Source organism: Aotus nancymaae, unplaced genomic scaffold (genome assembly GCF_030222135.1).
Source record: "Aotus nancymaae isolate 86718 unplaced genomic scaffold, 86718_ANA_hifiasm-v0.15.2.pri h1tg000058l, whole genome shotgun sequence".
In the NCBI taxonomy this organism is placed as follows: Eukaryota; Metazoa; Chordata; class Mammalia; order Primates; family Aotidae; genus Aotus; species Aotus nancymaae.
Genome location: NW_026988472.1, coordinates 37,913,486 through 37,937,057, shown reverse-complemented (window position 1 = coordinate 37,937,057; position 23,572 = coordinate 37,913,486). Strand labels below are relative to the sequence as shown.

The 23,572-nt window shown below is 36.9% G+C and overlaps 1 protein-coding gene and 1 long non-coding RNA gene across 3 annotated transcripts in view; one reads left to right on the top strand and one right to left on the bottom strand.

Annotated features, from left to right (window-relative positions):
• LOC105734663 (uncharacterized) overlaps positions 1–23,572 on the bottom strand; it is a 407,309-nt gene that overhangs the window by 24,082 nt on the left and 359,655 nt on the right. The window lies entirely within an intron of this gene.
• LOC105705464 (ATP-dependent RNA helicase DDX3Y-like) lies at positions 2,929–4,352 on the top strand. The gene is given in 2 exon segments (XM_064364624.1): positions 2,929–3,727; positions 3,730–4,352. Coding segments are annotated over 2 exon segments (1,422 nt in total).

Below are 23,572 nucleotides of genomic sequence, written 5' to 3'. Positions count from 1 at the left end.
ATTTTTAACGATAAAATTATAAATTTTCCCAGAAGTTAATACAGTGACAGTGACATAATCAGCTTTAGACAAATGCTTATTTTAAAAGTTTATCATTTAGTATTTTGCAAGATGTCTATTTGAGACATCTCTAGCAAAAACCTAATCGTGAACATATGATGGGGTATGGAGTAGAGAACTTACTCAGGCAGAGAATGATAAGTCAGGAACCCAAAACTGAAAATAATGGTGTAAACCAAAGTAAGATAGCAGCAAGGTCACTATATATATGTACTACACAATGTTGAGTACCTGAACTATGCCCATAATTTTCCTAATCAACACTCCTGTGGGCCTGAGTGGTTTCATAGCCTGAATAGAATCCAAAAAGTATCTGGGAGACCATATCAGTTATCTATTATTGCACAATAAACCATCCCAAAATATAGTTCTTGTGTTGTGTTTTTCAGCTCCATCAATTCACTCATATTCCTCTCTAAGTTGTCCATTCTCGCTAGCATTTCGTCAAGTCTTTTTTCAAGGTTCTTGGTTTCTTTGCATTGGGTTAGAACATGTTCTTTTAGCAAACAGATGTTTCTTATTATCCATTTTCTGAAAGCTGATTCTGTCATTTCATCACACTCATTCTCCATCCAGTCTTGTTCCCTTGCTGGTGAGGAGTTGCACTCCCTTGTAGGAGGAGAGGTGTTCTGGTTTTGGGTGTTTTCATCCTTTTTGTGCTGGTTTCTTCCCATCTTTGTGGATTTATCCACCTATCGACTTTGTAGTTGCTTTCTGATTTTGGTAATTTTAAGTCTACAGCAGCTGAACTCATAAACCCCCTTTTCTTCCCCCCAAGTGTTCTGTCCCAGGGAGTTAGGGCTTTATGATTTCCCGCTGTCTTGCTACCGTTTTCCCTGCTCACAAGGTGGCAGCCTAGTCACACTCAGCCTGCAGAGGCTTCACTGAGCTGCTGTGGGCTCCGCCCAGCTTCCGTGTGAACTTCCCTGCAATCCTGTTTATATGGGTGTAGTTAGAACTGCTTCCGCTATGTTGGCCCGCCCCCGTAGTGACGGAGTCTCTGTAGTGGCGGGTTACCTTGGTTACAGCAAATTGCCCTGGGAAGTGCAGGGTGTTTCGCGGTGGGGGATGCCCCTCCCCCACAGAGCTGGACCGTCCCAGGTTCAGCCGTGCTTTCCGTGGCGCCCTCTTTGCCCGGGAATCTCTTGGCTTGACTCCCTGCCTCAGCTCCCCTTGCTGGCCCAGAGGGGACCCAGTCTTGTTCACTCTGCACAAGGAGCCACTGCCCCCTGCCCCAGGTGTTGGCCAAGCAGCCGCGCCAGTCCAACCAGCAGCGCTGGCAACCCATGGAGCTCCTCCATCTGTGAATCTCCTGGTCCATGGGCAGTAAAAATCTGATGCCCTGTGAGCCGCTGCGTCAGCCAAAGCAGCGGCTCTGAGATTCGCGGTGCGCCCTTTCCCAGGAATCTCCTGGCTTGACTTCCCGCTTCAGCTCCCCTTGCTGGCTCAGAGGGGACTCAGTCTCTCTTACTCTGCTCAAGGAGCCGCTGCCCCCTGCCCCAGGGCGTAGGCCGAGTGGCCACGCCAGTCAGACCAGCGGTGCTGGCGACCCGTGGGGCTCCTCCTCCTGTGAATCTCCTGGTCTGTGGGCAGTAAAAATCCGTCTGGAAATGCGGCATCCACTCACCCTCTGCGCCTTCTCTCGGAGCTGTAATCCCGAGCTCCTCCTAATCGGCCATCTTGGATCTGAAAACTTTTCTTAATCCTTAGATCAGATAACCATTCAGCCATTTTATTCCATGCTTTTATGTTTTAATTTTTTAATGCTTCTGAATATTTAATCAGAGGGTCAATCATAACTCCCAGAGCTTATGTGTTTAGGAAGAATTAATTACTTCAGGTGAACTGTGGTGAGAGAATCTTTTTTCTTAAGGAATATACACTTAATGATGAAGTTAAAAGATTTTTATTTTAACTTAGACAGTTGAATTTTTTCTGTCATACTGCTGAACTTTTTCTTTCTAATCCAGAGATACAGCACTATCTCCAAGAGAAATGACCTAGATTCACTCTCTGTCTTACAAAAGCCAGTTGAGAGGAGTGAGATCTGTTTCCACATCAGTGATTAGTCTGGCCACTGTGATGAGAAACTTAGAACACATGTACATCCAGGAGACTGACTGGGCAATATGGCATGTTAGAAGTTGACCTTGATGGTTTTTTTAAAAAATAAAGTAACTCTCAAGATTGCATATGTTCATTTTACCACGCAGGCTAAGCAGTGTTCTCTACAGCTGTGGCTTTCCTGTGAGAGCTCCGATATTCGGTCTCACAACTACAGTGCCCTGTCCGAGCTTTCGCTTCTTTTCAGGGACGAGTCATGTAGTGGTGGTTAAAAATGACCCTGAACTGGACCAGCAGCTTGCTGATCTGGACCTGAACTCTGAGAAACAGAGTGGAGGAGCAAGTACAGCAAGCAAAGGACTCTATATACCTCCTCACTTAAGGAACAGAGAAGCATCTAAAGGATTCTCTGATAAAGACAGTTCAGGTTGGAGTTGCAGCAGAGATAAGGATGCATATAGCAGTTTTGTGTCTCGAGAATCAAGAAGAAGGTCTGGTTATTTCAGTGATCGTGGAAGTGGTTCAAGCGGAAGATTTGATGATCGTGGACGGAGTGAATATGATGGTATTGGCAATCGTGACAGAACTGGCTTTGGTAGATATGAACGGAGTGGACACAGTCGTTGGTGTGACAAGTCAGATGAAGATGATTGGTCAAAACCACTTCCACCAAGTGCACGCTTATAGCAGGAACTGTTTTCTGGAGGAAACACGGGGATTAACTTTGAGAAATACGATGATATACCAGTAGAGGCAACCGGCAGTGACTGTCCTCCACATATTGAAAATTGCAGTAATATTGACATGGGAGAAATTATCATGGGGATCATTGAGCTTACTTGCTATACTCGTCCTACTCCAGTCCAAAAACATGCCATTCCTATCATTAAGGGAAAAAGAGACTTAATGGCTTGTGCCCAGACAGGTTCTGGAAAAACTGCAGCATTTCTTTTGCCCATACTGAGTCAGATATATACAGATGGTCCAGGAGAATCTGTGAAGGCTGTGAAGGAAAATGCAAGGTATGGGTGCCACAAGCAATATTCAATTTCCTTGGTTTTAGCCCCAACGAGAGAATTGGCTGTACAGATCTATGAGGAAGCCAGAAAATTTTCATACCGATCTAGAGTTCATCCTTGTGTAGTCTATGGTGGTACTGATATTGGTCAGCAGATTCGGGACTTAGAACGTGGATGCCACTCGTTAGTAGCCACTCCAGGACGTCTAGTGGATATGATGGAAAGAGGAAAGATTGCATTATACTTCTGCAAATATTTAGTGTTGGATGAAGCTGATAGGATGTTGGATATGGGATTTGAACCTCAGATACGTCGTATAGTTGAACAAGATACTATGCCACCAAAGGGTGTTGGTCGCACTATGATGTTTAGTGCTACTTTTTCTAAAGAAATACAGATGCTTGCTCGTGACTTTTTGGATGAATATATCTTTTTGGCTGTAGGCAGAGAAGGCTCTACTTCTGAGAACATCACACAGAAAGTAGTTTGGGTGGAAGACTTAGATAAATGGTCGTTTCTGCTTGATCTGTTGTGGGCAACAGGGAGGGATTCACTGACTTTGGTGTTTGTAGAGACCAAAAAGGGAGGGATTCCCTGGAGGATTTCTTATACCATGAAGGATATGCTTGTACGAGTATTCATGGAGACCGATCACAGAGAGATCGAGAGGAGGCCCTTCACCAGTTTCGCTCAGGGAGAAGCCCAATTCTTGTGGCTACAGCTGTGGCAGCACGAGGACTAGACATTTCAAATGTGAGACACGTTATCAATTTTGATTTGCCAAGTGATATTGAAGAATATGTGCATCATATTGGCCGTACAGGACGTGTAGGAAACCTGGGCCTTGCCACCTCATTCTTTAATGAAAAAAATGTGAATATTGCAAAGGATTTGTTGGATCTTCTTGTAGAAGTTAAACAAGAAGTGCCTTCTTGGTTGGAAAATATGGCTTATGAACACCACTACAAGGGTGGCAGTCGTGGATGATCTAAAAGATTCAGCGGAGGATTTGGTGCTAGAGACTGTCGACAGAGTAGTGGTTCCAGCAGTTCTGACTTCAGTAGTAGTCGTGCTAGCAGCAGCCGCAGTGGTGGAGGTGGTTATGGCAACAGTAGAGGATTTGGTGGAGGTGGCTATGGAGGCCTCTACAATAGTGATGGATATGGAGGAAATTATAACTCCCAGGGGGTTGACTGGTGGGGCAACTGAATCTGCTTTGCAGTAGAGTCACCCTTACAAACAAGCTAATATGGAAACCACAGGTAACTTAGCCAGACTGTATTGTGTAGCTTCAGGAACTTGCAGTACATTACCAGCAGTGATTGTCCTGAAAATTCGAGGGAACTCAAAGTCACAAGAAGAAAAACAAAAGGAAATAAAACAACAGCCCTATTCAGAAATTGGTTTGAAGACCTAATTGCTGTAGTTTGGATTTAACTCTCCCCTCCTGCTTTAGTCCCACCCCAAACTGCATTTATAAGTTTGTGGCTAAGGATCGTTTTGTTTGTTAACGTACTGTGACTTTAACTTTAGACAACTTATTACTTTGATGTCCTGTTGAATCAATAATGCTCACGATACCAAGTGTTTTGACAAATTTACTAAACTTGACCTAAAATCAAACCTTGGCACAGAGGTGTGATACAGCTTCAACAGGAATCATCAATTAATCCATAAATATAAACGAGAAAAAACAAAACAAAAAAAACTTCAGGTAGTAGCCTGCATTCGGACTGTTTGATTCTTGCTGACTTGGGGGTTGGGGGATCATCTTAAAGCATTAAAGCATAGTTTTTTTATGTGGCCAACCTATATTAAGTTCTGATTTGCTCACTGTATGCTGGAGAGGCACTTAGAAACTTACGCTTTTTAAATATGCCATTCCAGTCATGATGAGGTGGAATGTATCCCCATACCCATTAATATTTTGAAAGAGCTCATAAAGTTAATTCAAGTAAATACAGCAGTTTCTCTTTTAAAGTCCAGGAAGTTTATTCTAAGCTAGGCAAATGTGGGTGTACTATCACAGGAAAGGTTTAAAGCTTTGATAAAATGTTTGGGGGAGATATCATTTAATTAGTTTTTATATGCCTGCCATAAAAATTTGAAATGTTAGAATGGCTGACCATGGCAACGACCAAGCCTCACGATAGGCCTGATTGGATTCTGGTCTTTACCTGCATGCTAGTGTTGATGTTTTTCAGTCAAGAAGGGATTTAAACAGGAAGGATTATGCAACAGGCTTTAATTTAAATGTAGATTCATATTGCTCTGGTAAAGCTGCATCGAAATGTTACAATGGCTTACACTTGTAGACTTTGTAAATCTAAGGCTGACAAATCCTTGAAATCACACAGGTTGCACATATGTACTAAACTGCACAAGGTGTGCATTCTCTATGTGCAGTTTTTGTGTCTTTTAGTTGCATAGGTTTCCAATGTATTTACAGTCTCTTATAAATTTGGCCAAAGATGATTGTCCACCGCTAAAAATGCCTCTCCCACTTGGAATTCTGTACCAATTTTGTGGCCAGAATGCAATGATCTTCAAAAACAAATCTTTTCAGTAGCATAAGAAGTTGGCAAATTTTCTTAAAGTACAATAGATTTTCACGTGTATTGTGCCTTTTTCTAAAATTTGTAAGTAGGTGTAATTCACAGTATTGAGGTCATTTGTTAAGGTGCTATTTCAATTAGTGTAAGTTTAGACTAACTTTTTATAAAGTACTTATTTTATTGCACATTCGGAGAATTTTATATATATATATATATATATGTCTTGTGTGCGTGTCCTCAGCCTCCCAGTTTTATTTTGTCTCTCGGAGATTGCTGAATGCAGCCAGTCAAGAAGTAGATTGTAAAATTTTATTTGGGACCATGGAATGATAGTTGAGAAGACAACTATTTGCACACAACAGATTTTAGATACTTTTTGCTGCTAGTTGTGTAATATTTATGGAACATTTTGACAAATATTTATTTTTGTAAGCCTAAAAGTGATTCTTTGAAAGTTTAAAGAAACTTGACCAAAAGACAGTACAGAAAACACTGGCACTTGAATGTTGAATGTCACCATATGCAAAATAATATATTTCGGGGTAGTGTGAGCTTTTAATGTTAAGTCCTATTAAACTTGAGTCAAATTAAGCAGACCCGGCATTGGCAATGTAGCTATAATTTTCTGAGAAACTTTAAGACAAAATTGTCAACTTGAATTTAAAACATGCCAAGGTTTTGATATGCTTGTCTTAAGGTATTAATGAAACACATCTGAACACTGATATGAAGTGTCTACATCCACAAACGTTCTCTGAGTTTTGTTAGGTGTTTTGTTTTGATTTTCAGTGATTGTCTGGCATATTTACAGTCCTCAAAAGTAGTTATTTTTGTGTATTGCCATAATCAGTGACTTACATTCAGTTTCATCAGCCAGCAATATTTTCAGTAAAGAATGTAATTGCTGAATGTAACCATGAAGCTCGAGTCACTGTAAGTTTAGTAATCGCTTATTGTATTAGTTGCAGATGCTGTCACTGCATGTGCTCTGTTATTCTGATTTTACTACAATAAAAAGTTAAAAATCTAAAAAAAAAAAAAAAGATTGCATATTTTCTTCCTCTTACTGTTTCCTGATGGCTTCTTAACATAACAAATGATTTTGTTTTCTTAATATCAGCTAAACTCATCTTTCATTGCAATATGCTTGGATGTCACTACACTAAAATTCAAACTAGAGTAATATAACTATTGGTGGTATTGGAGGCTTTATAGAAATTATTTATCACATATTCTTTGCCCACTTCTAAACCCAGAGCAGTTTACAAAAACTTAGATACTATTAAATCAACACATCTGTAATTACTAAAGTGCAAGTTCTAAGCAATGGGAGCAAGTGTTGGGATAGATGTGGAAAAGATGGGAGTGGAATAATTAAAACATAAAACAGAGCTAAGAGAGAATGACGTATAATGAATCAAATAACTCTAAGCTTCCTGGAAGCCAAAGTCAAAGGGAAACATAAGGGACACAGCAAGTTATCAGGAGAGACCATCTCCTAGCCCAGATCTCTGAGAGAAACTGAACAATGGGTTGGGAAATTTGAACAATGTAATAAACAGGATCTTCAATACAATTCTGTAATATCTACAGAGACCTTCTTTATATGCCCATTTTTATATTGGTCTTATATAAATAATTAAGGCATAATATCAATATTAGTTTTGTGAAGCCATTTCCTGTGGAATCAGTTGAGAAGGCAATATTGATCAAAGGGAGGATTTGGAATGAGAATCCATAGCAAAGAAGAAACTGCAGGTTTCAGGGCTAGTTAGTAGAATTAGGACTTGTGAAATGTCATTTCAGTAGCACATCTGTACGTTATCTGAACACCATTGAAAGAGAGACAAAGTTAAGTTGTGAAGGAAGGGTGGGGGAAAGTGAAGGTTTACATTTTGGATTCAGTGTCCACCTTAATCTTTCATGTGGTTCAAGAGTCTGTGTTCTTAATTACTACCTTTTCCACTCTTCACACCACAAAGAGGAAGATTCTCTTTTTCTAGGTAGGGATCAGGATACACTGTTGAAATTGAACTGGGGTGAAGAGAAGTGACTTATGAAAATGATGATCTCTTTTTCAGAGTTAGTATTTTCAGTTTGAAACCCTATCATCTAATTTCCCTGGATTCCTACCTGAGCCCAATGTTCTCCAGTTCCTTCTTATATTATGGCAAGATAGTGTTATCAAAAATATAGAAAATGAGAGAAAATACATATGCATAATTACATGACTTAAATACAACTCTATATTCAATTTGGATAAACTGTTTTCATTTTAATGTATGTATATATATATGAATATATAGAAATTCTTTTTAAACTTTTGATTATGGAAAATTTCAAACACATGGAACAGTAGACAGAAGGGTATAATGAATCCATCAATCGTCTTCTTGCTGCATCAGTTATTGCCATTTTTTCCAACTTCATTTCATCTCTCCCACCTCCTACTTTTTCTCAACATTTTATTATAAAACTTTTCTAATATGAAGAAAAGTTGAAAGACTGTAAAGTAACATTCATGTGTCCAAGACTTAGATTCTATAATTAACCTATTCCTATATTTGTTTTATAACCTATCTATCTATCCCTCCATCTATCCATCTATCAATCCCACTTATATTTTGATGTATTTCTAAGTAAGTTGCAGACATCAGTATGTTTCCCCCAAATACTTCAGCTAGTGAATTTTTGAATGCATTTATTTATACTTCTTATTTTGAGGTAAAAGTTACATACAGTGAAGTTCACAAATCTTTAGTGCATTGTTTGATGAGTTTTGACATATGCATATTTGACCTATGTAGCCTAAACTATTAAAGTATAAAATATAGAAAATAACCATTACCTTAGAAAATCATGCCCCTTTCCAGGAAATTCATGCTTGAACCTCTATCCTAAGGGACAACCACTTTTCTGATTTCTGATTTTACTTTCAGAAATTGATGTTTCTTTTTTTACCTTTAGATCAGCTTTGCGTACTTTAGAACTTCATATAAATGAATCATGTAGTATATATTATTTTGTGTAAGGCTTCTTTGACTCAGATAAATCTATACTGCATGCATAAGTAATCTGTTTCAATATTTCACTTTTAAAATTATGACATATTTTATAGCAAATGCACCATATCCTTTTATCCCTCAATACTTCCATTTTGTTTGCATTCTCATTTATACATAAAGATAGTCTGACTCTTGTTTCTCTCATCATAATTTTTTTTATTTCCTTTCTTTTGTTAAGCCACAGATCACCTGCCTGGATTCCTTATTACTGACACACTTATGTCACCAGACACTTTGTGATAGTACCATGAATGGGGGAAATTTAACATTTTCTCCTCGTATGAAATGTGTTTTTGCTATATTATTCTTTTGATGTTTTTCTAGAGCACATTTATCTTCTATAGATGTTTCAAGACATTTCTGCCCACTTGATTTTCACACCTTTATCTCTGTATGCATCACATCCCAATCATAGCATTACTCCACTCATCACTCTGTAAGAGGAACTATTTTACATGAATGATCCTATCTTCATGGATCCTTTGTTCTGTCAACCGTAAGTGGAGAACAATCACAGTAAATGAAGTAGGGAATAATGGTGAATTAAGAATGCAGTTTTTACTCTAAATGAAAGCTCCTTCTTTTCCTGAATATTTTGACATAAATATTTTAAAAGTTGTTTTATACTTTTTGTCAATTTAAAAATATGTTAGTCTCAAATTTCCAGAGAAAAGCTTTTGACCTTAACTACCAGCAGTTTAATTGTGGGACTTGGAATGAGCAAGGTTGAGTCTATGTTCCACTTCACCACAGATGACAGGTTAATTAGTAAAAAGCCTAGAAGGAGAAATTTGGGGATTTAATTTTTATCACCCACTGGCGGAAAAAACATCAGCTACCAAGACAGTGTTCTCAGTATGTCTGCATCCTGTTATTTCTCCACTTAAAATTTAACATCCAGAATAAAATACACCCTCTTGGGGATCACATGTGGTGGCAAACACATTTACTTTCTCTTTTGTGAGAAGCAGAGAAAGGCAAGTGACTTATTTCTAACATACACTGAAACTCAAATTTTTAGGTAAAATATAAAAATTTAGATTTTATTTCAAAGTATCTCTCATATCATTACATACTGTATTACATAGTACAAGCAATATATGCTTTAGGAGAAAATAAGTAGTATATTCTTTGAAAACTACAATAGTTTGAACCAACTTACCATAAAATATGTTAAAATGTATAATAGGGAGACATTTATAAAAATGAGCTTTCCAGGATTTGGTAGGGTTTTCCTTCTTCCATTTAAAAATGGCAACAACAGGGTATGTAGCAGTGCGAAATTATTATGATAATGACATTTCACTTTGGCATAAAAGAAATGTCTGCTACAATAAAATATCTCCCCTCTTTTACCATGTTTCTGTCCCCTTTTCCCATATTTCTGTCATGTACTCCAATCAATAATTGTTGAAACAATAAATATAGAATACTTGCTGAAATGATAAGTATAAAAAACATAAGCACAAATTATGTGGATTTAATGGAAAATGACAATTACCTGGGACTATCATTTATGAGTTTATGAAATATGTTTAGGGTCATAATCACTTTTAATGTGTTTAATATTTATAGATGAAGTTCAGTGATGTTTGGTGTTTTGCTCAAGGTCTCAGTATGTCTGCACCCTGTTATTTCTAGGAAAATCAGGACTCAAGCCTCAGTCATCTGAGTTTATACTTAGTTTTCTTCCTCTTATATCAGGCATTTCCATTAAGGACAGAAGATACATATATACACACAAGTGACTATAACACAAGACGATAAACAATGAATGATGTATATGTTATATAAGAGTCCACACATCACATCCAGATGGGAATATCAGGATGCATCCTTGGATGACAGTGCACTGAACCTTTCTTCTTGACAGAGTAGAGATAGGCTAAATTTCTCTTCAATTCAAAAATATGTACGGTTTCTGCATTTGGATTCAAATGAAATGTGCAAGTGCTCCAGGTTTGTGTGTCCTTTGTAAACACAACTTCCTGTTGGATTTTAGTAAGATTCTGAAATGACTTAAATAACTTCCTGAGTATTAAGTAGCTCTTGAAGAGTAAGATCTTGATGAATTATGTGTAATCAGAGACACAAATTCAAGACATGAATTTTAAAATTCTCCCCAAATACACGTGCTTAAAAGCAACATAAGGCAAGATAAGTTTGCAGGAAAAAATGTTTTAGGGTGTTTTCTTTCTTAAGTGGTCATAAATTCTATGAAAGGGCAGAGATCTAACAAATAATAATGCCTGTTTGTACATTTTGCCATCAAACATCTCTACTCTTTTATTTTCTAGACCCTGAGTGGGGCCACTCAGAACCGTGGACAGTTCCCTTCCTGCTCACAGTCTTGGTTTAAAGCCCACTGAACAAGCTTTTCTTCCCGACGCAAACCACTGCCTCAGAGACAATTCAGCATTCTCAAGTCTCTACATAAATTTGATAAGATGTTAGTCTGGCTCTTCAGCTGCCTCTGTGGATCTCTGTGAAGCTTCTGAGTGCTGGCAGGCATTATCCTCAAGCCCTTACTCCAAAGGTGCTACATCAAATACGAAAAAGATCAAATAGGAAAGGGAGAAATATGAACAGTAAAAATGATGTTGGAAAAGTAGTAAGATGAGGAGAAATATTTAAATTTGGGTGAGAAGAGAGGAGAGAAAACAGAGACTTATATTTTGAGTAGAAGTATGACATGGGAAAAGGCTCCTCTCAGTATGAGTTCTTCAGAGCCTTTGGGAGTGCTCAAGAAATACTTGTTGAAATACATACCTCAATAGGAGAATTTTGGAATGCTTATTCCATTTATATTAGGGAAAGAAAGAGTACTAAACACTAAGGACCTGGGGCGAAAGACTTGATCAAAAGCAGATTCTCATGGGTTTGAACTTCTGAGCTTTTTGCTGACCATTTTGCATTCTATTATTTAAAAAAAAAAAAAAAAACTCTTCAGTATGTTGGACCCCACCCTCAGTGCTATGATTTGAATACATTCTTCAGAGTTCATATATTGGAACTTAATCCCAAATGCAACAGTGTTAAGAGGTGAGATCTTTAAGAGTTAATTAGATCCTGAGGGCTCTGCAGCATGAATTGATTAATGCCATTATCATGGGGATGGGTTCATTATTGTGGGTGTGGTCCTCATAAAGGTTGAGTTTAGCCCCTCTATAACTCTCTCTTGCCCATGATGTCATGTTATTATGCAGAAAGAAAGCCTTCATCAGATGCTGGCTCCCCAACGTGGGACTTCCTAAACCCCAGAACTGTGGGAAATAAATTTCTTTTCTTTATAAACTACATGGTATCTGGTATTCTGTTATAGCAGCACACAACAGACTGAGGCACTCAGTCAGACAGAAGGAGTTTTTCTTTGACTAATGGAAACCAAAAACTGATGAATACATATAGACAAATCTCTTCCACAAAACATATTCAATATCATATAGCTGGATGGAGAAATTTTGCAATTGATAGAGCCTTGTCTAGTGGAAAGTGGCAACTTATTTAGCTTTGGGCTAGTCTGGAATTCTAACCATGTTGTATGCAAAATCTATGGCAATCCCCAATACAGTAGAACCAAAGAGTTTAATGGATCAATTGAGAGTAATTTGACTTGCTGGCTTCTGAATAGGACTGAGAATGGTAGTGGCTTAGTCAGTTCAGGCCACTATAACAAAGTACCATGGACTGGGTGGCTTACAAACAATGTAAGTATTTCTCACAACTCTGGAGATTGAAAGTCCAAGATCAGAGTGCCAGCATCAAGTTCCAACAAGGGTCTTCTTCTGGGTTGCATTTTGTCAACTTACTATTGTTTCTTCATATGACAGAAAGAGCTAGTTAGCTCTTTGGCTTCTTATAAGTGCACTAATCCCATTCATGAAGTCTTCAGCTTCATGACCTAATAACCTTCCAAAGATCCCACCTTCAAATATCCTTACATTGGGATTAGGTTTCAATATACAAATATTGGGGGAACACATTCAGTCCATTGCAGGTTGTAAACTTGGAGTATATGAAAAAGGTGAGCAGGAAGTAGAATAGGAACTCCCAATTTCATATAAGATGGTGAACTAGCATGGGATGCTGGCTACCTGCCCCCATAGCAAACCTAGAGATGCCTCAGAAGAGATAGAATGATAGATGGATTCCATGAATTCACATAATATATGGAAAAACCTTTGGAGAAAATGAAAGTAGTCGGGTTTCTGTGTGTGATGAAAAAAAGCAGTAAAGATGGCATCTCCTGTGCCAAGAGAGGATGAGAAATGAGATGGGGAAGGGTTGAGGGAAAGCTTTCTAATTATGATTTTTATTTCCTCACTTGCTCAGGATGATCACTGTTAGCCCCATTGCTACCCAAGGCTAGGAAAGGCAGCAATGCCAATCATTGCTGAGTAAAATTGGTGAATCAAAGATCCTGATAAAATGAAGAATCAACAGGAATCAGTCTGGCCCTGACTGGTTGTTTTCCCCTCTATTCAAAGACTAGACAATTACCACAGAGGCTGCTTGTTCCCAAAAAGGTACCTCAGTGGGTAGTAAATATTGAAGTGGGGGTGAAAACAAGAAGTGATGGGATCCATAATACAATACTAGAAGTCTCTGCCTTAAATCACGTTCCCTGATAAACTTCTGAAGGGGCACATGGTCCTGAAACAAAGGTAGACACTGTAATGCAAACCATCTGATTACTCCAGGGGAAAAATGGAACTCGAAGACATTTAATTCATGACTTACTCTAGGAGTGAAGTTGTATCACAGAAAGCAATGACCCCAAGTCAAAGTTATGGAGACAAGAGCAATTAATAGTAGGAACAACTCTGTCTAGTAGAGGGATATATTTATTAAAATAGAGGTTAGGTGGCTGTACCAAACGTCTAGTTGTTTTAAAAAGACAGAAGCTTAGTTTTGCCCATCAAAGGTGGTCTAATACTAGTATAACAGGACACCTGGATCAAGAGCCTAGTGTCCTTCTATCTTGTTCCGCCATTCTCAATATGAAACTTCCATCTCTTTGTCAAAGGCAAAGACACCATCAGATCTGTATTATAGCCAGTGAGAAAAGTGAAAGGGGAAAAGGAAAGATAGAATTCTTTTCTTTTGAAAGTATGGACCTGCAGTTTCACAAATCACTCATACTCACACTCTATAGGCCAGAATCTAGTCACATGGTCCCACCTAGCTGCAAGTGAGGCTGAGAAATGAGCCTTTGGCTTTGTGCTTAGATAAAAGTTGGGTGTTCTACTACCAAAAAAATGAAGGTGAGGAGAATATTAAGGAACAACTAGCATTCTCTGCTACAAGGAACACTCTTAGAAGAGTCACTGATCACAGGTCACAGAAAAACAGTTGGAGGTGCTTGGTTCTTGGCTGCTTGTGTGGCCTCAGAATCAATTGGGCACTTTCTCAGGGGTTAATTTATGGCAACAAAGTAAAGAGAAAATATGTAATACTGTATAATGTTGTGTAAAAAAAGTATTGGAATAATAAACTACAATTTGATATCAGGAGTTATTTCCGGGAGTGTGGGAATATGGATTGTGTTGTGTATGTGTGTGTGTGGAGGGGGGGTAACTTTTTTATAATAAGCAAGTACGCATTGTATATAAAAATATCAAAATTTATACTTTTATGACAACCAAATTCTGATGTTAACCATTTGTTATCTCTTCTTATAGTAGAAAAAATATGAGGTTGCCATTCTTCAGACTCTGTATTTTCCATATCTTAATCATATTTATTAAGTATCAGTCATCTTGTTGCCACTATCACTCTATAGTCATTCTAAAGCCAAGAAAAGAGTAAAACTGATATTATATAGTTGCTGATTTTTATAACTGATGGATTTGGTAGGTATGAGGATGTCGATATTTAAGAGTCAATTGCTATAGAAACGAATATATTTTCGTTTTCTTCATATATGCTATGAAGTGGGTATGTTCCTAGGGGGAAACTGCTTTAGGCTTCTAGTAAACCCCACTTAAAACCAATAAAAAATATGTCTCTAAAGATAAAAGGACCAGAGAGGATTGAGCATCTACTCTGAATCAGATGCTTTCACAAACATTTTACTTAATTCTTACAGCAACCTCTACCAGTTGGCTTCATCCTTCTTCTATACTTGAGAAAAAGGAGGCCCAGAGTACAAAAAAGTCGTAGAGCTAGTGTCTAAAATTGTTTGTTTCTAATCCGAAAACACATGCCCCTTTCACTATAACTTATCACCTCATACAAAACAAAGTGTGCTGCTTGTCTTGTTTGAAAAAGTTTCAAAACATGCCAAATTATTCTTACTTTTACATCTATCCGGCTTGAAGTGGGGATATAGCTGATGTGTCCTTTAGTCCTTACAAATCAACTCCTGTATGTGCTTCTACTCAAAGCTAAATGGCCATTTAAAGCCCTCAGCTTGAACTATTTTTCCTGATTTTTTATTTTATGCATTTAACACCTCTAGATAAAACATCAATAATTATACCTTTATTCTGCATTTAAAATTTCAATAATTATACCTTTATTCTGAATTTATGTTAAAGATTATACTTATACATGATAAATTGTTTATAAATATATATTATAATCATTATTTTGATTTTTGTTTGTGGCTTATTTTCATTCCATGGGGTCTCATTTAAGGGGCACACGTTTGTATTATTACATTTATTTGGTGGAAAATGAGACACAATTTTTGAGGGGCTGCACTGCAATAAGATTTCTACAGAGATTTTATGGGAGAAGGAAGCTGCAAATAAACTGCAATACTTGTAAACCTGAGCATTGCAACCTCAAATAGAAATTAAGTTTCCACAAAAGATCACTATAACGAGCAATTTAATAATGATAGTGTTGTATTTTAGCTAAAAGCCCAGAAATAGAAAAATAGGAAACATCAGGACCTAAGTAAAGAAATAAATCTAGACTATGTAGAGCTGCTGCCCACTCTATACCATTTTCCTCCTGAAATTGCTTTCACATACATAACAACTCATACATCTTTCTTCTTCTCCATGGAAACCTTTTTCCTAACAATTCTACAAAGCTAATTACTGCCACAGAGATATATGGTACAGAGAAAGGTATTCAGCTTGACAATCCTGAGAAAATTGAAAATGCTTTGTAAAAGACTATTGGTTTGGGCCAACCTTGTGTGAAATGTTTAAATATGTAAATGTAATATCTTAATATGATGCAAGTAGGTAAACACTTCTGAATTGTTTAGCATGTCAAATACTTTGAAATAGCCAGTTGCCCACTCTTTCAAGTTCTAAGACTTAATGTGTCCTTTGTGAGACAGAAGGGTTATTCTGCAAATAAGGAATAATTTCTCAATTGTTACAGGTGGACATATGGTTGCATTGATCCAAAAATGCTTAACTGACTTAGACATCCAGAAAGTGGAAAAATAATTATTCTGGTCAAAGGTTAATTTGTTGTATTGCAATTCTTAGTGTCAACAGGTACATTTTTTGGTGCCGCAACTGTATATCAAGTCCAGTAGTGGGTGTGCAGTTGATTATATGCCAATGGCAGGCTGCAGAAATGCTGTTTTAGCCAGGCCAGCTTGTACTAATTATAATTACTTGACACCTCTTCCCAAATTTAGTGTCAGGAAAGTTGAAATCTTGTTTCTTAGAAGAGTATCTGAAGGGTGTGTGTGTGTGTGTGTGTGTGTGTGTGTGTGTGTGTGTGTGTGTATGCTGGTGTTGAGGGGGTGCAGTGGTGGACTCTGCTTTCTGAATTGTCTTTTGTGGAATTTAATTTTTAGAACAAAACCTTTATAGTTATTTGAATTGTATCAATTTGATCCAAATGCTTTTAAAGTGGTTATGATCACACAAAAAAGTTTCTGGAATTTTTTGTTGTTGATGGGGTTGGCCTTTGGAAAGTGATGATGAAAAAATTACATTAGCTTGTGCAGATCTTAGAGTCTATCACCATTTCATGATTTTTTTTGGTGGGGAGTGCCATTTTATCTTAATATATTTCCTGCTATGTATAAAACAGTGCCAATCCACTATTTTCAATTCCTAAAACCGTATACATTTTGTAAGACATCACTTTCTCAGTGAAATTTCCATAGTGTAAACCAGAATCTATCTTGCTTGATAACATTCTTCTTCTTGAACTCCTTTTTGTTGTCAGTCCAATTTGTTTGACTGCAAAATTAAGAACATAATTGTCTGGCCTTTTTCTCCTCCTAGTCCCCCAGCAGGTCCTCTTATACTTTTTCCCCATCTACTTTCTACTTGACACTCAGGATATTCTGATAAGATTGCAAATCTGACTGTACTCGCTTCCCTTACTTCCCAAGCACTGGAGTCCTCCTCCCTGGACAGAGTCTGGGGAGAATGATGGCCTTTGTCTAATAGCTAATTGGAAAATTTCAAGAGGTAATTTCCAGCTTTAACCAGGTTTTTGTGAGGCTAGCAGAGTGATCATTAAAAAGTATATGGCTTAGTAATAGGTCATTTCTTATTCTTGGCAGGCTCAAGGAGGTACAATTGGAGAGAAGGGGATAAAAGAAAGGCACGAACAGTGCTTTGGATAATAATCTGCTGTACTAACTCCATTGTGAGAGAGGTGACCTTGTAAATTATAGAAACCTAGGGAATTATTGCCTTTTTCTTTTTACTGGGTTTGTTTGTACTGTCTCTGCCAAATACTGTTTGTTCTCAAAAACCATGAATGAGTGTATGTGCGTACACATAAGTATGTGTTCCAACACTTAATCATTGGGAAATGAGAAAAATAGACTTATCTGCAACTTATACTGGTGAGAGAAGCTCAGATTAGAAAAAAAAAGCAATGCCAATGCACACCTGGATATTTCTATAGGATATGGAATGTCAAAGATTACTATGAACTGTCTTGCTAGACCCTAGGTCACAATTGTAGCTTGAATAACTCAGATTTGTGAAAATTACTGGCAGCAGAGATATATCCAGGACTGAGAACAAGACTTGCGTGTACTGGAAAAATGTCTTGCAAGGTGAGTGAAGATTTGGAAGAACATGGATATGGAATTTGGACACCATTCCCCACAAAAATACTGAATCCTTTTCCTTTGGGTTATGGGGAGAAATATATTTGCTATGTTCTTTGAGATTTTTTCTTCCCTTCTCCACTATAATTCTCAACTATACATGGAATTCTAACATATATATTCAGTCTTAAAGTGTGGAACTATTGGGATAAATAAACAAAGGAGGAAAATGTTTCCTGTCCCATGTTTTCCCCTCACTGGGGCCATACAAAGGGGAGCTGTAGCCCATTAGAAGACTCTACCCAATGTCCAAGCTACAGCTGCAGTGGAATGAGCAGGAGTGAGGCAGCACAGAAAGGTGGGCAGCAAACTACAACAATGAGGAAACTTTTGTGAAACTCATTAGGCCAATCAGATAAGCTCTCCCTTCTCCCCAAAATGCTGGAGGAAGTAACCACAGAAGATACGGACTGCCACTTGTATTCATGATACTGTTACTGTCCAGATTAGAATCCTTCAATACCTTCCTATTGTCCTTAGAAAAACAGACATGTTGGGGCTCAGAGAATAATACCACAAAATATGGCACCTTGGCAATTGAGAAACTGCAGAAGCAAGAAGGTCACTCTGACCTCCTGCCTTTCTCCTCTGAAGCATGGTCATAAAAGAATTTTCTGATCTACTATCCCTGAAAGTAGATTATAAGACCCTCAGGTGACAGATGCCCTGCAAATAAAAACTACAATGAGACCTCATCTCACCCCAGTTAAAATGGCTTTGATCCAAAAGACAGGCAATAATGAATGCTGGTGAGAATGTGGAGAATGGAGACTGTTGGTGGGAATGTAGATTAGTACAACCACTATGGAGAACAGTATGGATGTTCCTCTATATAAATTTTTGGATCAGCTTGCCAATATCTACAAAGAGGCCAACTGGAATCTGATAAGAATTTCAATGAATCTGTAGACCAATTTGGGAAGAATTACCAACTTAAAGACATTAAATTTTCTGATTCATGAATGTGGAATGTTTTCTCATTTGTTTATATCTTCTTTGATTTCTTTCAACAATGTTTTATAGTTTTAAGAGTATATGTTTTGTACTTCTTTTGTTAAATTTACTGAATTTTATTCCTTTTGTAAATTAACTGCAAGCATCCAGATACCATATTTTTTAATTATTATTTTTATTCAATAGTTTTGGGGGAACAGGTGGTGTTTGGTTGCATTTAAAAGTTATTTAGTGGTTATTTCTGAGATTTTCGTGCACTCATCACCTAAGCAGTGTGTAGTGTACTCAGTGTGTAGTCTTTTATCCCTCACCCAACTCCCACCTTTCCCCTGAGACCCCAAAGTCCATTATATCATTCTTATTCCTTTTCGTCCTCATAGCTTAGCTCCCGATTATAAGTGAGAACATAGGATGTTTGGTTTTCCATTCCCAAGTTACTTCACTTAGAATAATGGTCTCCAACTCCATCCAGGTTGCTGCGAGTGCCATTGTTTTATTCTCTTTTATGGCTGAGTAGTATCCTATTGTACATATATATATATTTATATATATATATGTACACACACACATATATAATATATGTATATTATATATGTGTGTGTGTGTGTCACATTTTCTTTATCCATTCATTGGCTAATGGGCATTTAGGCTGGTTCCATAGTTTTGCAATTGCTAATTGTGCTGCTATAAACGTGTGTGCAAGTGTCTTTTTCACATAATGACTTCTTTTCCTCTAGGTAGATACACAGTAGTCAGATTGCTGGATCAAATGGTAGTTCTATTTTCAGTTCTTTAGGGAATCTCCATACTGTTTCCCATAGTGGTTGTACTAATTTACATTTCCACCAGCAGTGTAGAAGTGTTCCCTTTTCACCACATCTATGCCAACGTCTGTTAATTTTTGATTTTTTTAAATTATGGCTATTCTTGCAAGAGTAAGGTGGCATCTCACTGTGGTTTTGATTTGCATTTCCCTGATAATTAGTTATTTTCAGTATTTTTTCACATGTTTCTTGGCCGTTTGCATATCTTCTTTTGATGATTGTCTATTCGTGTCCTTTGCTCACTTTTTGACAGAATTTTTTTTTTCTTGCTGACTTGTTGGAGTTCCTTGTAGATTCTGGATATTAGTCCTTTGTTGGTTGCATAGTTAGCAAATATTTTCTCCTACTCTGTAGGTTCTCTGTTTACTCTGCTGATTATTTCTTTTACTGTGCAGAAGCTTTTTAGTTTAATTATGTCCCATCTATTTATCTGTTTTTTGTTGTTGCATTTGCTTTTGGGGTCTTGATCGTGAACTCTTTGCCTAAACCAATGTCTAAAAGAATTTTTCCGATGTTATCTTCTAGAATTTTCAAGGTTTTAGGTCTTAGATTTAAGTTTTTGATCCATCTTGAGTTGATTTTTGTATATGGTGAGAGATGAGGATCCAGTTTCATTCTTCTACATGTGGCTTGCCAATTATCCCAACACGATTTGTTGAATAGGGTGTCCTTTCCCCACTTTTTGCTTTTGTTTGCTTTGTTGAAGATCAGTTGGCTGTAAGTATTTGCCTTTATTTTTGAGTTCTCTATTCTGTTCCATTGGTCTATGTGCCTATTTTTATACCAGTACCATGCTGTTTTGTAACTACATCCTTGTAGTGTAGTTTGCAGTCAGATAATGTGGTGCCTCCATATTTGTTCTTTTTGCTTAGTCTTGCCTTTGGAGCTATTGTAAATGAAATTACTGTCTTTATTTCAATTTTTAATTGTTTATTGCCAGTGTATAGAAATACAATTGATTTTTGTATATTGATGGTGTATCTTCCAACCTTGCTAAACTCATTTATTAATTTTAATAGTTTTTTTAGTGATGTCTTAGGATTTTCTTTATATAAGATTATCATCTCTAAACAGATAGCTTTACTCCTTCCTTTCCAATCTTCATTTTCTTGTCTAATTTCCCTACCTAGAACTTCCAGTGCAATGTTGAATAGAAGTGGTGAGAACAGATACCTTTGTATTATTCTTGATCATAGGAGGAAATCATTCCATCTTTTACCATTGTGTATGATGTTATCTATAGGTTTTTGTTGCTGTCCTTCATCAGGCTGCAGAAGTTTCTTTTCAATTCTAGTTTGCTGAAGATTCTTACCATGAAAAGGTGTCAGGTATTATCAAATGCTTTTTTGCATCTACTGAGATAGTCATGTGATTTTTGTTTTTATTGCAATGATATGGCATAATGCATCAATTGATTTTCAGGTGTTAAACTTACATTGCTGGGGGTAAATCCCACTTGTTCATAGTGTATAATTTTTTTTACATGCTGATGGATTAGGTTTGCTAATATATGATTACTTTTGTGTCTGTATTAATAATAGATATTATAGTTTTCTTTTTATGACTTTTGTCTTATTTTGATATCAGAGTAATACTGGGCTCATGAAACGATTGAATTGGGATGTATCTCACCTCTTCTTCTCTTTGAAGGAGTTTGAAAGACTTGGTATTCATTTTTATTTAAATATTGGTAGAATTCACCTGTAAAGACATCTGGGCCTGAGCTATTTTTTGTAGGTAATTTTTTGATTACTAATTATATCTCTGTATTTGTTATCCTTGTTCATCTTTGAATTGTACACCTTGCTATTTTTAGGTATAGTGTTCTGCAAATACCAACTAGACTACATGTTATGGTCTGGTTGTGTCCTCCAAAAATTCATACATTGAAACCTAATTACTAAGGAGATGATATTAGAGGGTGAGGCCTTTGGTAGGTGATTAGATCATGAGGACAGAGCCCTTTTGAAAGGGATTAGTGCCCTTATAAAGAGGCCTGAAGAAGTGTGTTAGCTTTTCTGCCCTTCTACCATATGAGAACACAGCAAGAGGTACTGTCTATGAAGCTGCCTTCACCAGACACCACATGTACTGACACCTTGGTTTTAGAATTTCCAGCCTCTAGAACTGTAAGCAATATATTTTTGTTGTTTATAAGTTACCCAATCTCAGGTATTTTGTCATAGCAGCCTTAATGGATTAAGACACTAAGTTAACTGATATTGTTGCTCAGATCTTTTGTATTCTTATTGATTTATTTTTTTCTAGTTATGCTGGCAATTACTGAAGGAGGTATGCTCAAATTCCCAACTCCAATTATGGCTTTTTCTGTTCTTTCTTTTAGTTCTGTAAGTTTTCATTTTGTATATAGTGAGGCTCTATTATTATATGGGTACACATTTAGGATTATATGCCTTGTCAGTATATGGATTTTTTTCTTATCATAAAATGTCTTCTTTATCCCTGGTACTACTTATAGCCTAATATGTCTGTAAGAAGTCTACTTTATCTGATATCAGTGTAGCTACACCAGCTTAACTTACTCCACATACTCTGTTGACCAGTAATTCTTTGGTCTTGTTTTACATGATGGAGCACCAGAGAATCTCCTTTTCCCAATGTGGGAATGAGCTTTCTAGTCATTTTCTCTCTTTGGTTGTGCCGAGCCTTAAGATGGTAACTAGAGATATTTACCTGATGGTACTTAAATGGTATTTCACTGATAAATAATGTAATCTTATCAAGATTTAAAGCAAATTTATATGAATAATATATAGATTATTCATGGTGAGATTCAGCATCACAAAATGAGGAATCATAGCAAAGTCTTCCTTCTTACTAGTTATTTTGGATAAACAACTATTATCATGTGTTGGAGATATTGGTGCCCAAGAAAGTGATTTCAAAAGGTTCTAGAGGAGGAAAGTTTCAACATGTGTGCATGCTTTGAATAATGGAGGACAACGTTTTGGGCAGGAGGTCACAAACTTGAGAGTAGCTCTTCCTTCTACATAGACTAAAATAGCTTGGAGTCAGTTCCACTGCAGCATGAATAATAATGTGGCATTGTGACATAGTTTGCCTGGAATATATGTATGTACTGATGTGTATAGCCACAAGTGAAAGACTCTGGTCGTAATGATAACTTGATATCAGAAAGAGCTCTAAGGAGTTTAAATGAATAGATAATGCATTCCATTCAAAGGCTCTGATTGTTGTTGGACGTGTTATTTGTGAATCAAATCTGTGAATACTAGTGACAAGTAAGATGCAAAAGTCTGTTGAGGAAATTCTGAAATATATTCACAGTTGTATGAATGCAAGAAGAATGGTTCACTGCATGTGCACTGGAGTTAGAAATTATTTCCAGTCTAGTTGTGTGCTCTTGAGCACGTTACTTAATCTAAGATTAAGTATTTCTATCTATAAAATTAAGATTATATGGTATCTGACAGGTGTTTAGTGAGAATTTAAAGAGATAATCCATTTAAAGCACATAGCATAGTCCTTAACACATGGTAAACATGCAATAATTTATAGTTATTACTTTTATTTATAGTATTACTATGGCTATTACTACTACTATGTTTTAATGGCTTAATCACCAACATCATCACTAAAGGCAATTTCACTGGATGTGATTCTAGGAAAAGGAAGACCAACACAGAAGGAATGTATGAGATGAAAGAAAAAATGTTAACCATATAAAATGCTCAACATGTAGGCAAAATAGGTCATATATTGATATCATAGTGTGTATTTTGTGGGGTTAAAATTGAGATAAAATTATGTGGTTGTATAGTTAATAAAAGCATAGAAGTTGTAAGTGGGGAGTGATTTGCATTCAAGTTCTAAGGTCTTTACATTATTTGGGAAGAAGATAAAATTATTTATTTACTTTAGACTTGTTAAATAAACATATAAAAATTCTAAGGTCACCACAAAAGAACAGAAATACAGTATATCTTCTGACCTACTAGAAGTA